Source organism: Argentina silus, assembly GCF_951799395.1.
Source record: "Argentina silus genome assembly, chromosome: 11".
Classification (NCBI taxonomy): Eukaryota; Metazoa; Chordata; class Actinopteri; order Argentiniformes; family Argentinidae; genus Argentina; species Argentina silus.
The window spans coordinates 9965786-9979369 of record NC_139665.1 but is presented as its reverse complement, the minus strand read 5'-3'; the positions used below and the strand labels follow the sequence as shown (position 1 = coordinate 9979369).

Genomic DNA, 13584 nt, shown 5'->3' with positions numbered 1-13584 from the left:
GACAGATTGTCTCTTTAAAAGATTTATTTTTTCGCCCAAATGTACAAAGGCAAGTTACAGTATTGTATAAAAAAAGAACTGTGGTATTGTACACTTTAGACAAACTCCAGAAGGGAGGAGAGAATATGGAGAACGCAGAAAGAGGGGTGAGAGTGTTAAGGACTGAATTCAAACACAGAAATGAAAACAGTTTGTAAACATCATTGAGAGTACTGGTGACTGATACTTCAGGGATTTAGAATGACAGGAGCAACTATCACCAGTACATGGTTTGATAAGAAAAGAGTGGGGTGGGACAAAGATCTTTACCATATTTCTCTCAGGTGGGGTCTGTAACGTATGCTGGAAATGTATGACATTAGTAAGTGTGTCCTCGATCCAGCAGGATAATGGGTGTTTATTTAAGCACCAAATGAGACCACTTATAAACTGCTGAAATCATAAATGTCTCACTCCATTAATGAGTGAAATAGAAACTCCTCCAATTGAACATACAGAATTAAGACCTTTTTCCTTTAACTATCTGAATAAGATAAAAGACAAGATAGTCATGCCACCTGCTGGGGTTAGATTAGAATTACACCCACTGATGCTACAGGGTCCAGACAACATGACAGCTGCCTAACAACCCTGGCGAACATAGTTGTACAGTTAGTCGCCATCACGTCAAACACTGTCACATTCAGATGGTCAAAACATCGTTCTGTTGAAGCACTCAGACACAAGGACACGCAACTGGCAACACACCTATACTACAGTACATATCAATAGTCTGAAGTGGCCTCGTTTCCTTATCTCCATCAGCACTGACCTGAAACAATAGGATGCACATGCCTGCTAGCCATCCACCATGTTGCTTTCACCTGTCCAATGTTCTCAGATCAGTGCAAGTGAAGGAGAAGGAGAAGACGGGCCACTTTAGAGCACAGCGATTCAGCCCGGCATTGTTTACAGTCCTAGAACCTTACTGGGGTATGCCATGTTATGGATCAACAGACTTGCAGTTTCAGGGCAGTGAGACAATAATTTAAGCATGTAGCTACCTTACACTGATCTGGCCTAGACTATGTTGTGTTCTGGAGTGTTCATATTTGTTTTCTAACTGTCAGAGACTTTCTACTTCTAAAGACTAGTAATGCTGCCAAGTTTCCTTTTCTTACAACAACGTTGCTTAATGACGGGCCTAATAACCAAGAGCAACAATCTGCCTTTTGAAATTGTCGTAAGATGTACTGTACTTTTCTACTGCTTGCCTTGGGGATGGGACATTGTATAGGGTTATGTATTGTACAGTGCTGTACTACACCATACAGAGGTAAATACATGGCTCTGTGAGCTAGCAGCCGGCAGGTGTGCGTGGTTGTCTCTGTTTCTGCATCTCAGGCGCTGCTCCTTTTGTTGGGCATTGGCTTCATGTTGTGCCTGCCTAATTCCTCTTCCTCTATCCTCTTCCTTCTGTGAGTTAGCCTTCAGGAAATTTCCTCTAGGAGTTGCCAGGCTTTTGAGCCTATCACGTTGCTGTGCAGACTGAAGGACCGGTAGGTTGACAGATACCCGGTTGAGGTTGATCCCGGAGCTCTGAGGTAACAGACTCAATTCACATGGCTTGAAAACACAACAGAAGAAAACCAATGATAACAACTGTCCTTCAACCAATGCAGTCTTGATCTGAGTGGGCCAGAGTGTGTGTGTGTGTATATGTGTGTGTGTGTGTGTGTGTGTGTACACATTTGGCTCTTTCAGTGTAAGTATAGGATGAAGTGACACTGACATTTGACACACTAAAAAGCTAAGGAAAATAACAGGAAGGAATCAAACAAACAAAGAAACAAACTGAAAAAGTCATGCTGAGAAATGAACAATACAAATGTCAGAAAAACAAAACATAACATGGATACTGAGGTGAGTGTGTTCCCTTCGCAAAATACGACTTATCCCTGAAAAGTGAACCAAGAGGCGGTTACAGAGCGAATGAGGACTCGTTGATGGCGAGATTTAAGAACCGTAATCCTCTGCAACTCCTGTTAAGTCTCTGAGGAAAGCAGCAGTAACCTCAAATTCCTCTTACCACATAACCCACATAATATACAGTATGTGTCTTTTCAGGACATACCAGTAAGTACAACAGGCCAAACGACAACAAGTTCAATCATTTCAACATGATTCACTTTGTTTTTGTCAGTCTTTATTTTTGTTTGACCCCCCACCCCCCCTTCAGCCACCCACCCCCCAATCCCCTGCCATTATACTTTCTGCACATGACAAAAACAATGCAGTCAAACACTATTCAGCTTTTTCAGGCAGTCAGTTGGTCTCTTTCTGCATGTGTTTGTCAACAGTGCAAAGACAGATGGACATCAGGAGTCAGTTGGTTGGTTGTCTGCGCAGTGAGCAGTGTGATGGCTTTGAACCTGGGTTGTGTGAACAGTCTTTTAGTCCCACGGTTGGAGGGGTCAAGAGGTTAGAGATGCTAGGAAAAAAAAAAACGACAACCTGCCGGACATTCAGGCAGGGAACTAAAAATATAGAAACACCATTCAACTGATGTCTACAATGGCCTCCAAGCCGGGAGGGACTTCCTGTCATATGAGCCAGTCACATGAATCTTTGCAGCGTTGAGGTGAGTCGCTCAGGTCTCCCTGTGGCAACGACACAAAGAGACAGAGATGCACATTTTAATACAATTACAATAGCAAAATCCTGTTCTGAGATCTCCACATATAGGGGCAGTTCCCTAGATACAGCTTAAGTCAAATCCTGGACTACACATTGGCCTTTCAATAGAGATTCTCAATTTCCAATCAAAAAGCCAGTGTAAGAATTTCTAAAGCCATGAAAATGCACTAGTCTGCCAATAGAGGTCAGTGCAGCCTGATGGCGAAGCCTTTCAGACCACTAACACAACATCTCTCTTATCAGCAGTGCAATTCTCTGTATTTTCTGCCGTCCTTAAAATACCTGTTTAGGATGAAGAACTGGAGGGCTCAAGTCTAAGTGCTGCACTGCACAGTGAGGCTGGTAGTGGTGCTGTAGCTAACACAGTGAGGGGCTATCACAAATGCTGTACAATATATTTAATGGAAAGCAGAAGCTCTCAGCAGTTTAACGTCAATGTGACATTATCTCTAAGATACAACTGCTCTCCTGACTTGAAAGAAAGTCAAATGTAGCAAGCTAGCAGGGACCTCTTTTACAACCTCTTAGCTACTCTAGTTGAATAAGATATATGAACAAAAAAAACAGGTATGGTCAGTTATGCCGCGTAAAACGTAAAATGCTAAGCTAAACAGAGCTAGCTGGCTAGCAGATAGCCATATCTTCCGATTATTGAGTCATAGAATAGAGCTAGCTGGCTAGCTACGTCTCAGATATGAAGTTTACTTAAGTGCAGATGGGACACTAAGTCGAGGTGACAGACAGCTGATTCACAAGTATGCAAAACATCACCACATATCTCAGGGACAAGGCTTAAAAAAGCAGAGTATGCAACACCCTTGGTTAAACAGTGTCACGCCTCTGGCTATGAGTGTTTCACTTGTTGGTCGTCTCACCCACCACCCCAGCCTCCACCCGCTCAGTCCCGCTGTATTTACCTACCTCCGGAGGGTTTCATAGTTATGCTTCTGTTATTTTGTATTTTATGTTGATTAAATTTCAGGCAGGGATCCATACAGACCGGAGCCATTCAATTCCACCAAACTTGAATGTATTACCATTTTCATTAAACATGATTAAACCGACGTGTCCTGACTGAAATACCAGTAATTCAACTCCCACTACTTTATCAAAACATTTAGTTGAAAAAGCTATATAAACTTTAAAATTCAACAAACTGCCCTAAGGGCAAATTTCAAAGGGTAATAAGGAAGTTACTGCTTGGAGCAGCTATTGTAATCACTGTTGAAATGCTTCCCCAGGGGCAGTAATGTTACTTTGGGCCAAGAACACTTGGTGAAGAAAATGATTTAAAGGATTTCAAGCACAAACGGTAATAAAAATGGTATTTATTGCCCTAGTGGCAGGTATGGAATTACCTTAATTCTATCCTTTGACAATCTTGCCCCAAACTAACATTACTGCCCCTGGAACAACATTAAAACAGTACATTCCAATTTCTATTTTATTAAACTTAATCTTACCAATTATTTTTGCTTACTTTTACAATGTTCTAATTTACTGGCATATTTGAGACCTAGCTAGCTAGCCAGCTCTATTATATGACTGTCATAAGTAAGAGAAAGCTATCTATATAACTGTCCATCCATGTTTGTTTTCTATACAACTTATTCAAAAATAAATGTGAGCTGACTTACTTGTATAGTTGACATCTAACTAGCTAGCTCTATTTCTTAATTAAACATGAGTAGCTAAGAGGTTGCTAAATGCTTAGCTAGCTAAGATAATTAGCTTAGAGTAGCATGTTGCTGCTAGCTTGCTACATTTTACTCTCAATACATATTGTCATATTTGTCTGACTACTGTTACACAATAATGATTTATTATTAATAATATTATATTCAATTCAAAGTTTTATTTACAAGATTCTCCTTTCAAACCGGCACCATGTTTTCAAAAGTTATTCATCTGTTAAACTCTGCCCATTGACTTTTTAGATACCAATCGGATTTGTTCTGCCCTAAAGCAATAAGATTCTTTCTGCCCTTAGAACAAAGTTGACTTACCGTTATGTCAACCTGCAAATTCTTATAGGGTCAAAATAAAAGAAGCACAGCTGGAAAACAACATGCTAGAGGTTGTCAACATTCACGTCTTAAACACATCTGTCCAAAAGTCACTGAGTTAACTGCCGCATTGCTTACATGTGTGTCTGCATCTACTGTATGTGTCTGTCTGTCTGTCTGACGAGGGGCCTTACCGTTCTCACCTCCGTGCCGGTGGATAGAGGGAGGGGGCAGCGGCTTGCTGACTGGCAACAATAGCTGATGACGAGAGACCTGGGTGAGGTGGAGAATGTATGGATATCAGTTATAGGTTGTCTATCAGTAATTTACATTATGTATATCAGTTGTAGGATTTATATCAGTTAAGCATGTATATCAGTGAGAGTTTGTATCAGTTATGTATATACTGCATATCAGTTATAATTACTTATCCAAAGACCTACTCTCCAACTACCGCAAAATAGAAATCAACATAATGACCAAGGAATTATAGGAAAGTCTCATACTGACCTGTGGCAAAGGATAGATCGTACTGCCCTGAGAGCAGAGGGTAGCCTAGGTGGTGGTGGGAGGGCATGATCCGCTGGGAGGGTGAGGAGCGGGGTCTGTCCATATCCCGCTCTCTCTCCCGGTCCACCCCGCCACCGCCCCTCTCTCTCTCCCTCTCATGGGAGGAGGGCTTGTCCCCCACCGTAGGGGACTTGCTCTTGTACTGGCTGGCGTGCTGGTGCAGGATGTCCAGGGCTTTAGAGTCTGATGCTGCTTTGCTGACTGTCGGGCTGGCACGAGATTTGTCCCCTCCCTCCTCGCCACCGGCCATCTTGCCGCCGTAAGGGGAGAACGGGTAGCCTGCAGGCAGGTAAGAACCTGGAGGGTATTAAAGATTGTTAAAATTCAATTTCTGTTGGGTGCCAAAGCTAAAGCAACATCATACCAACACTGGGACATGTGACAGCATCAACACTGTATCCTGGAAAACACCTGGCTAAAACAAACCAACAAACAGTACAACATCTGTTAATTTAATAATTTAGCCTAATTTGAACAAATTGACCATATGTCTGAATAAAATATGTCAGTTACTTAGACTTTTATTGTTCTTTTTATAGTTTTTAAATACAAACTTCAATCAAAGTTGAATTTGATTCGATTGTAGATTCACTCCTGTGTAGGTGATCTCATACCTGGGTAGTTCTGCATCATGACAGAGGGCATGCCCCTGTACCCAGGGTGGCTGGGGTCGTACCCCTGTGCATAGGGGTACCCATGCATGTAGGGCATGTAGCCCTGGTGCTGTGCCAGGGGAGACGAGAACTGCATGTGGGCGTTGGCGCGCGGGTCTTTCCCCATGGCACGGTGGTCCTCTGAAGACGTCCTGGGGTCCGTGCCCTCTTTGCCCTCCTCTTTGGGAACACCACCCTGACTCTCCTTAGGTCTCGGCCGGTCATCTTTTCCTTTCCGGTCGCGTTCCCGTTCTCTGTCTCTCTCGTCTTTCCATCGCGGTGGCTGCTGCTGCTGTTGTTGTTGTTGTTGTTGTTGTTGTTGCTGTTGTTGTTGCTGTTGTTGTTGCTGTTGCTGCTGTTCGTCGTCCTGTTGGGTCTTCTGGCTCTCAGGATACTGCTGGGGTAAACAGAAGGACAGGGGTGTTAGTCAGGGTACAGGTTGGGGGTAGATATATGTTAAATGGTGTCTACCTAATCATATTTGATTGCCTTGTATGGGGCCTTCCTTTCACTAAGCTTCACCCACATATAAGACCTTAAAAAATGTAAACATGACATACAGTGCGCATAAGACATGCAGGAGACGTACAATAACACTATATTTAGAGGAGGGTGTCTTACCTGTCTGTACCACATAGCCTGCTCCATCCCCCCCTGTCCTCTGGACTCCACCCCCGCCTTGGAGTCCTCTTTCCCATGATGTCCCCCTTCACTCAGCTTCATCTTCAGCCCCTCGGCCTGCTGGGACTTGGAGTCCTCTGCTTTAATTCCTATACTAGCCTTGGAGGAGGGCTCTGAGGGGGAGTCCCTGGGCTTGCCAGGGGGCTGCTGCTGCTGCTGCATAGCCTTTCCCTGGTCTGACGGGCCGGGGGCTTTGGTGAGGGTGGGGGGCATAGAGGCCTTCTGTTTCCAGTCCTCCTTCATAGAGGCCTCCCGTTCTTTCATGGCGGTATCAGACTTCTTTTCTGCAACGCGGTGCTGTTCTGCCACCTGCCTCTGCCTCTCCTCGTACTGCTGCCGATAGGCCGGGTTGGTGTTCAGTAGGTGGTTGTGGTAGGCCTGGTCTGGATGGTAGGCGTAGGGGGGGACATAGGCATACTGGTTGTAGTAGAGGGGCTGCATGTACATGTTGGCACGCTGCTGGATGACTGAGGGCTGTTGTTGTTGTTGCTGTTGCTGTTGTTGTTGTTGTTGTTGTTGTTGACTGGAGGCAGTGATCTCAGGTTTGCGGTCTTCGTGGGGTTCAATCTTGATCTTCTCCTCCACTTGGTCCAGGTCCTCCTCTCTCTCTTTCTTCACCTTGATCTGACCCTGACCCTCTGCCAGTGGTGTGCCCGCATTGGGCCCGCCAGGGCTGGGGTTGGCATAGCTGGGTGAGTAATAGGTCTCGTAGTTGGCATAGTATGGAGACTCCTTGTTCTGGTTGGGGAAGAGGGCTTTCTTAGCCCCTTCCCTGATGACTTGGTCTTCTGTCTTGACTCTCACCCCATCCACCTTCCCTTCTCCATCCTCTCCAGCGTCAGAGATGTCAGAGTATGCTGGACTGTTGGTCTTCACCGAGGAGTTGTCGCCGTTTTGGGTCACTACGTGGAGTGGCGTGAGGGGTTGTGGCATCCCCCCGGCATCTAACCGACTGGCCACGCCTATGGACGGACTGGGGGCATTGTCTGTGAAGCTATAGATCTTGTCAGCCTCAGCCTTGATGCTGGCCAAGCGGCTCTGGTGGGGGTCAGAGGAGCCGTTGAGGAGCCCCCCGTCACTCTTGCTCCCTGGGTCGGAGGACTCAGAGTATGGGCTCTTCCCCTCCTCTGGTCTCCCTCCTTTCACCAGAGGTTTGGGGCTGTCCGCCTCCTTCCCACTGCCATCTTTTTTCTTCTTCTTCTTCTTGTCCTTGGAGCTTGTGGAGGCAGGATTGAGAGCGGAGGGGTCTCCCAGGGTGGCGGGCTTGGGCTGGGGGCTCTTCATCTGCAATGGATGCAAGAGATGTTTACAAAGAGGCTTTTTCAAATGCAATATATATGATATTATACAATGATTACTCCACCTCATAGCACACTAATGCAACACTGATACAACAGCAATACACATTTTCAAATTGTCAATGTATTTTCATGTTCGATTGCTAGCATTGACTTGAAGATGGACCATAGTGATAATTGTTACCCTCTGTACTTGCTTCTCTAACTAATAAACATTGTATGTGTATCTACATTCTACAGTCTAGTGTGCTGTACCATAGCACTACAACTTCTAACACTACTATTATTACTACTACTACCTGAGGGCTCTTAGGGACCCCCAGGATAATGGGGGTCACTCCTGGGGAGGCGTTGGGGTTTCCTGCAGGGAACGAGGAGGTCTGGAGGGAGTAGAGTTGCTGGGACGCTACAGCCCCTGGCGGGGGGAGAGGGCGGGATGATTTCATGTTTTTCTGTGCCAGTTTATCAGACTTTGCGCCGCTGCTGGACTTTTTGGACTTGTCCTTGTCCGAGCCTCTTCTCTCGTCCAGGCCGTCATTGCTGGCCTCGTCGGTGAGGCAAGGTCCATCCTCACAGCCGTCCATCGGCATGCCGCACGCTTCAGGGTCGGCATCGCCGCTTTTCTTTTTACTGGTCTGTTTTGAGCCAAACTTGCCAGGGGAAGGGGACGGGCTCTGGGCATCAAAGCCCCTGCCTTTAGGGGTGACTGACCGCGCTGGAGACAGATTGCCTTTCTGAGATATGGAAGCTCCGTTACAGCTCCCTGGCTCGGGGTGGAGGGTCGAGTCCTCCCCATACTCGCTGTCCCCATCCAGGTCCAACTTGATGTCGTCATCATTATGGGCGCGCGCCTGGTGGTACTTCAGCCCGTTGATGTGCTTGTACTTCTTGTTACAGTTGGGGTGCGGGCAGTCAATGAGCACCGGTGAGGGGCAGGTACGGTCGAGGGCAGGGGGGAGGGGCTCAGTCTTAATGGAGGGGACAGGGAGAGCAGGCAGGGGCGCTCCTCCTCCGCTGTTGGAGTTGGTGCGCATTCGCTTGTTCCCCTTAGTCTCCTCGGAGCTGGAGTTAGGCTCCATGTCGGAGGCCGAGGGTTTGGTCTTGCGTTTCCCCGCCGGAGAGGGGCTGGCCTTGACATCCTCTGCTGTGTTGCTGTTGGGCGGTGTGCGACGCTCTGAGGATGTTGGTTGGCTTCCCCGCCGGCCCTTGCTGCTGTTGTTGTTGTTGTTGTTGGAGGCGGCGGCACCCCGTGTCTTGCTGCTGTTGCTGCCCTTGTTGTCAGAGGAGTTGCTGTTCTCGTTGATGGGTGTGTTGCTGTTGGGCCTCATCCTTTTGCCCCGCCCTCGCCCGTTCCTCATCTCCAGGTCGCTGGTGGGGGACTCACAGAACCTTGAGGGACACAAGAAGCAATGATCAATCATTGTCATGATTGTTGATTAGTTCTGTATTTCATGTAATTCTATATTTCTGTGTACATACCAAACATAGGTGATTTTCCAAGTTTTTAAAAACAAATGTAATCACATCATCAAATAATTCGTAGTAATTGACATCACGACATTGCATTTGCCAAAATAAACAATTTTCAGGTGAACATAAAAAACAGGAAACTCATATTATAAAAGGCAAAAAAAAAAACATACCATACATTTCTTATTTAACGACAAGTGAACATCAATTACTGAAAAGGCTGTGAACTCATCTACCTGCCTTTGTAATCATAACATACAGTAATAATTCACATCCTTAAAATAGCAAACCAGGCCCCATGACTCTCTAATTGTAATGTAATTATCTTTCTGCTCGACAGTGAAGGTTAGCAATCTGTGACAAAAAGACACCGGGCCACTATGAGTCATCTCTTCCCCCTGCGAATCTCTCCAAACAATTTCACTAGCAGCAGGGTATGTGAATACATCCATAGGCTGCCTGACAAGGGAGCAGGAATTCATTCTCATCCATTATTCATCATAAGCGTGAGAGCCTGCAGATTCTGCACACTGAAAAGACTGTCAAATGATATGAGCTTACTGGAAGCCTTTAAGTCAAAGTGTTTCAGAGCTGTGGTAACTTACTGTATGTAATTATGAAAACAACAAGGCTGTACAGTTTGTACTCGGAGTGCAAATGACAAACTTATTAAACAAACAATGTTTTTTTTTTTCCAATGTCTTGTATACCATTTTCTAAATGCTGTATGTTTGACTTTGGAGATTTTCATCAAAAACGGTTAAACGCTCTGTGCTTGTTAAATGAGATGGAATTCCAGGAATTAAAACATCAAAATAGAAAAGAGAAAATGAGACACCACCAAGACAATGCTGATGGCCCGGCTCAGCCCACCCCAGTAGGGGAATGTGATACAGTGCTGGGAAAAGCTTTTAGCACAATAATTGGATTCGCCAATCTGCCTTGTTATAGAGTTCTATTTCCATTACTTCCTCTTGGGATGTCAGCAGTTTGCAAAAATGTGTTGAGCCGAGTGCCTTGTGTCTCCTCAGAGCATAGATAATTACTACCATGGAGAGAGTCCTGCTGCACCTCCACAGATAGCCATCAGCACCTGGGCTATCAACCGGGCTAGAGATAGGCTAGGTGGTGAAGGTAATATAGAGCTAGGTTGATGAATGGTATACTGTGTGCTGTGCACGCAGGTAAAGGTTTGGCAGGATAGGCTTAATTATAGAATGGAGCTAGTTGTTTCTCTATACTTATGTAGATACAATGTAACAACCTTGTATTAGCATGCTGTTACAGAGTACAATAGTAATTGCTTTGATGGTGCAATAATAATTGCACAGTAATGGTGCTGAATGGTTAGTGTTACGACTCATTGTTCCACTTGTGTAATAACACAAACTGCAGAGCTCCAGATAACAAGCAATTAACTAAACACTAGCAAAACCAATGTTGAGCCGAGAGTAAAGTGAACACAGAACACAGCGATCTTGATTGGCTTCCAAGTGAAGATCCTTGAGGTTCTATGGGGATGTGCATTTACCTGGGAGGCGCCCAGTCGTGGCGGGTACAGTCCAATAGAGTGCCAACGTATGTCTTGTTCCGCCAGGTGACGTTAACCACCAGCATTCCTGTGGGAAAAGAAAACAGAACGTCTGAGCTATGGGGTTTTCATTTGTAGGCATGTTTTCAGCTGTATCAAAGTGTGGTTGACAGGCTAATAGATTTCCGTTTGTTTTCCCAAAGACATTATACTAAGAGGTCCAGAAACTGCTTTTCCAATAGAAATCCCCAATCACGCTTGTAGGCTGTCATGGCAGGCAATAGCCAATAGCATCCATGGCAGAATGATGTGGTGCTGTCACATTTCAGAGTGGGAAACTGAAATACAGTGAAGGTGAGACACTCCCAAAAAAACAAAGTTGTTTTTCATGAGAATGAAAATCTGCCAGTTTGTCATTTTGGGTACATGCCATATTAATTTACTTAAAACCGTGTCTAAATGTACAAACTACCTCTTATATTCAGAAAAACAATAACAAAATGTGGAAGAATGAAATGAACTCTCCCGTTCATATCAATACACCCAATCCCCGGTCTTGTCAGTTTAGTTTCTTAGTTTGCTTCACAGGGCATTCCTGGAAATAATGGCCACTTGAAACTGTGTTTCTAGTTAGTATGGAACTCTGTGGTCTTCTGATAACGTCCCCCATCATACATCTTTAATGACTGGTTACAATGTGCAAACCTTTTGTTCTAGTTTTAGATTAGATTAGATTAGATTAAACTTTATTGTCATTGTGCAGAGTACAAGTACAGAGACAACGAAATGCAGTTAGGGTCTAACCAGAAGTGCAAAAAAGCAGAAAAGTGCAGTGTGAACAGTATATACAGGTAGTGCAGTATAGTATAAGTAGTGCAGTGTAAGCAGTATATGAATTAGCAGTAGCATTATAAGCAGAATAAATAGAATGCAGTATGAACAGTGTAAGCAGCATATGAGCTGTATAGGCAATGCCTATTTATTGCTGTTATCTTAAGAGGTAAAGGAAAAACATTGAAATTAAATAATTTGCCTACATTTCCCATCTAACAGCCTGGGCCCAGTATTACAGAATGATCATGATAGTTTTTTGTGATCCAGGATCAGATCTATCTGGCAGATTTTGAGTAGTATAGGGGAAATCTGATCCTGGATAGCATAAAAGATATATACTGGGCCCTGGGAGATTAACATGAATTCCTCCACCATTGTGAACCTAAGACCTAACTTTGACCTCAAAGTGGACCTGAGACCTAACATCAGAGCTTCAGTATTCACTGAAAAGTATCCCCATCAAAATAGGCTAGTTCACCATCACAGATCACAGAGTTTCAATTAACCGAAAAGGGTTATTTGTATGTAAAATAATTTGCTGTCCTCCATCCGACTTTGCTGCCGGTGAACTGAACTGACTCCCTCTGAGAGAAGGCTGTTCTCCAGTAAGCTATTATCATGGGGGAACCATGCGGCAGATGAAAAAGAGATCCTTTAAGCAATGGGTCTGTAGTTCATTTTCAGCCTCTGGGTTTAAACTGTCATGCTTGAATGATTCTGCTAGAAGACTTTAACAGAATGCTCGGAGCACAGAGCTGCTAAATGAATGTCTATCGTTCCAGGCATCAGCAGGACTAAAGGAGATGAACAGAGCGTGATACATGAATATCCTTGACTGGTATCACCGGTACAACTTGCGGCTGACCACAAGCTTCTGTGTTGCAATTTCACTTGTGATAAGTTGGTAGCGCTTAGCACGGCTAGCCTATCTAGGTATGACCAGAAAAGAGTATGATATCTGACCATTCCTCTTGAATCGAACTTTAGCCAAGAGTGAGATCATCCCATGCGATCAATACAGTACAGTATGTATCACATACACACACACACACACACACAGCAGTAGTGGGTACAAGACACAGGCTGTGAGGGAAAAACCTGACGCATCTCAAAACCGGTCAGTCAAGTCATTCAGAATCAGCGTTTCAGATTCACACATCCCTCCTCAGCTTCGATACTCTCCTTCAGTGACCCTGCAATACAATCTTGTACAGCTACTGCTGATTAAGGCCGATCCTAATTGACACGCACAGCCAGATAAAAAGCTGCTGACAAATTATGACACATAGTACCTTTGCAAGGCAAATCACTCTTTTCACTAACATATAGAAAAAAGAAACATCTAAGGAACAGGTTATGGCTTTAGAAGAGAGCAAGTAATCTCCGTCTAAAAACAGTCAACATTTATTACCGCCCACTCCCTTCTAATAGTGAGCTCAGTATGCCATCTCAGCACTGCAGAGAAACTGGACTCTGCAGTGAAGTAACTTGTCTAATGGCACAAGAATGCTGGCTGGCAGCTTCCATTCCTTATTGGCTCAGGAAATCTCTCTCTCTCTCTCTGTCCCTTTTCCTCAACCCCTCTCCTGTTCCTTTTACCCTTCCCCATCCTCATTCCTTCCATCTTCCCTTCCCTTTAAGCAGCAAGCATTTCTGGTTCTCTTCGCTGAAGGACTGCCTCTGAATCTGGTGTGAAACCAGTAACTGAGTGTATAATGCATGTATAGGAACCTGCTGACACTTGGTCATTGGCCCCTGCTGCTCTAGACGGTAAACAGATGTGTTCACCCCCTGTCCAGGTCCTTGCTCTCTCAACCGGAGCAAACTGGAAAGCAACTCGTGTGTTAGGGGAAGCAGAAGTCCTT

General features: G+C 44.8%; 1 protein-coding gene across 4 annotated transcripts in view; it reads right to left on the bottom strand.

Annotated features, from left to right (window-relative positions):
- Positions 1–2243: 2243 nt before the first annotated feature.
- The window catches only part of LOC310812440 (zinc finger protein 609-like), a 47323-nt gene continuing 35982 nt past the window's right edge, over positions 2244–13584 (bottom strand). The window contains exons 3-9 of one of the 4 annotated variants that reach the window (XM_083680997.1): positions 10886–10973; positions 8184–9273; positions 6527–7870; positions 5867–6302; positions 5193–5549; positions 4877–4955; positions 2244–2639 (exon numbers count right to left, since the gene is read on the bottom strand). In XM_083680997.1, coding sequence (XP_083537123.1) covers positions 4882–4955; positions 5193–5549; positions 5867–6302; positions 6527–7870; positions 8184–9273; positions 10886–10973 — 3389 coding nt within the window. In that variant the 3' untranslated portion in view covers positions 2244–2639; positions 4877–4881. The remainder of the gene's footprint in view (positions 2640–4876; positions 4956–5192; positions 5550–5866; positions 6303–6526; positions 7871–8183; positions 9274–10885; positions 10974–13584) is intronic. The other 3 variants (XM_083680995.1, XM_083680996.1, XM_083680998.1) reach the window with 3 other exon arrangements.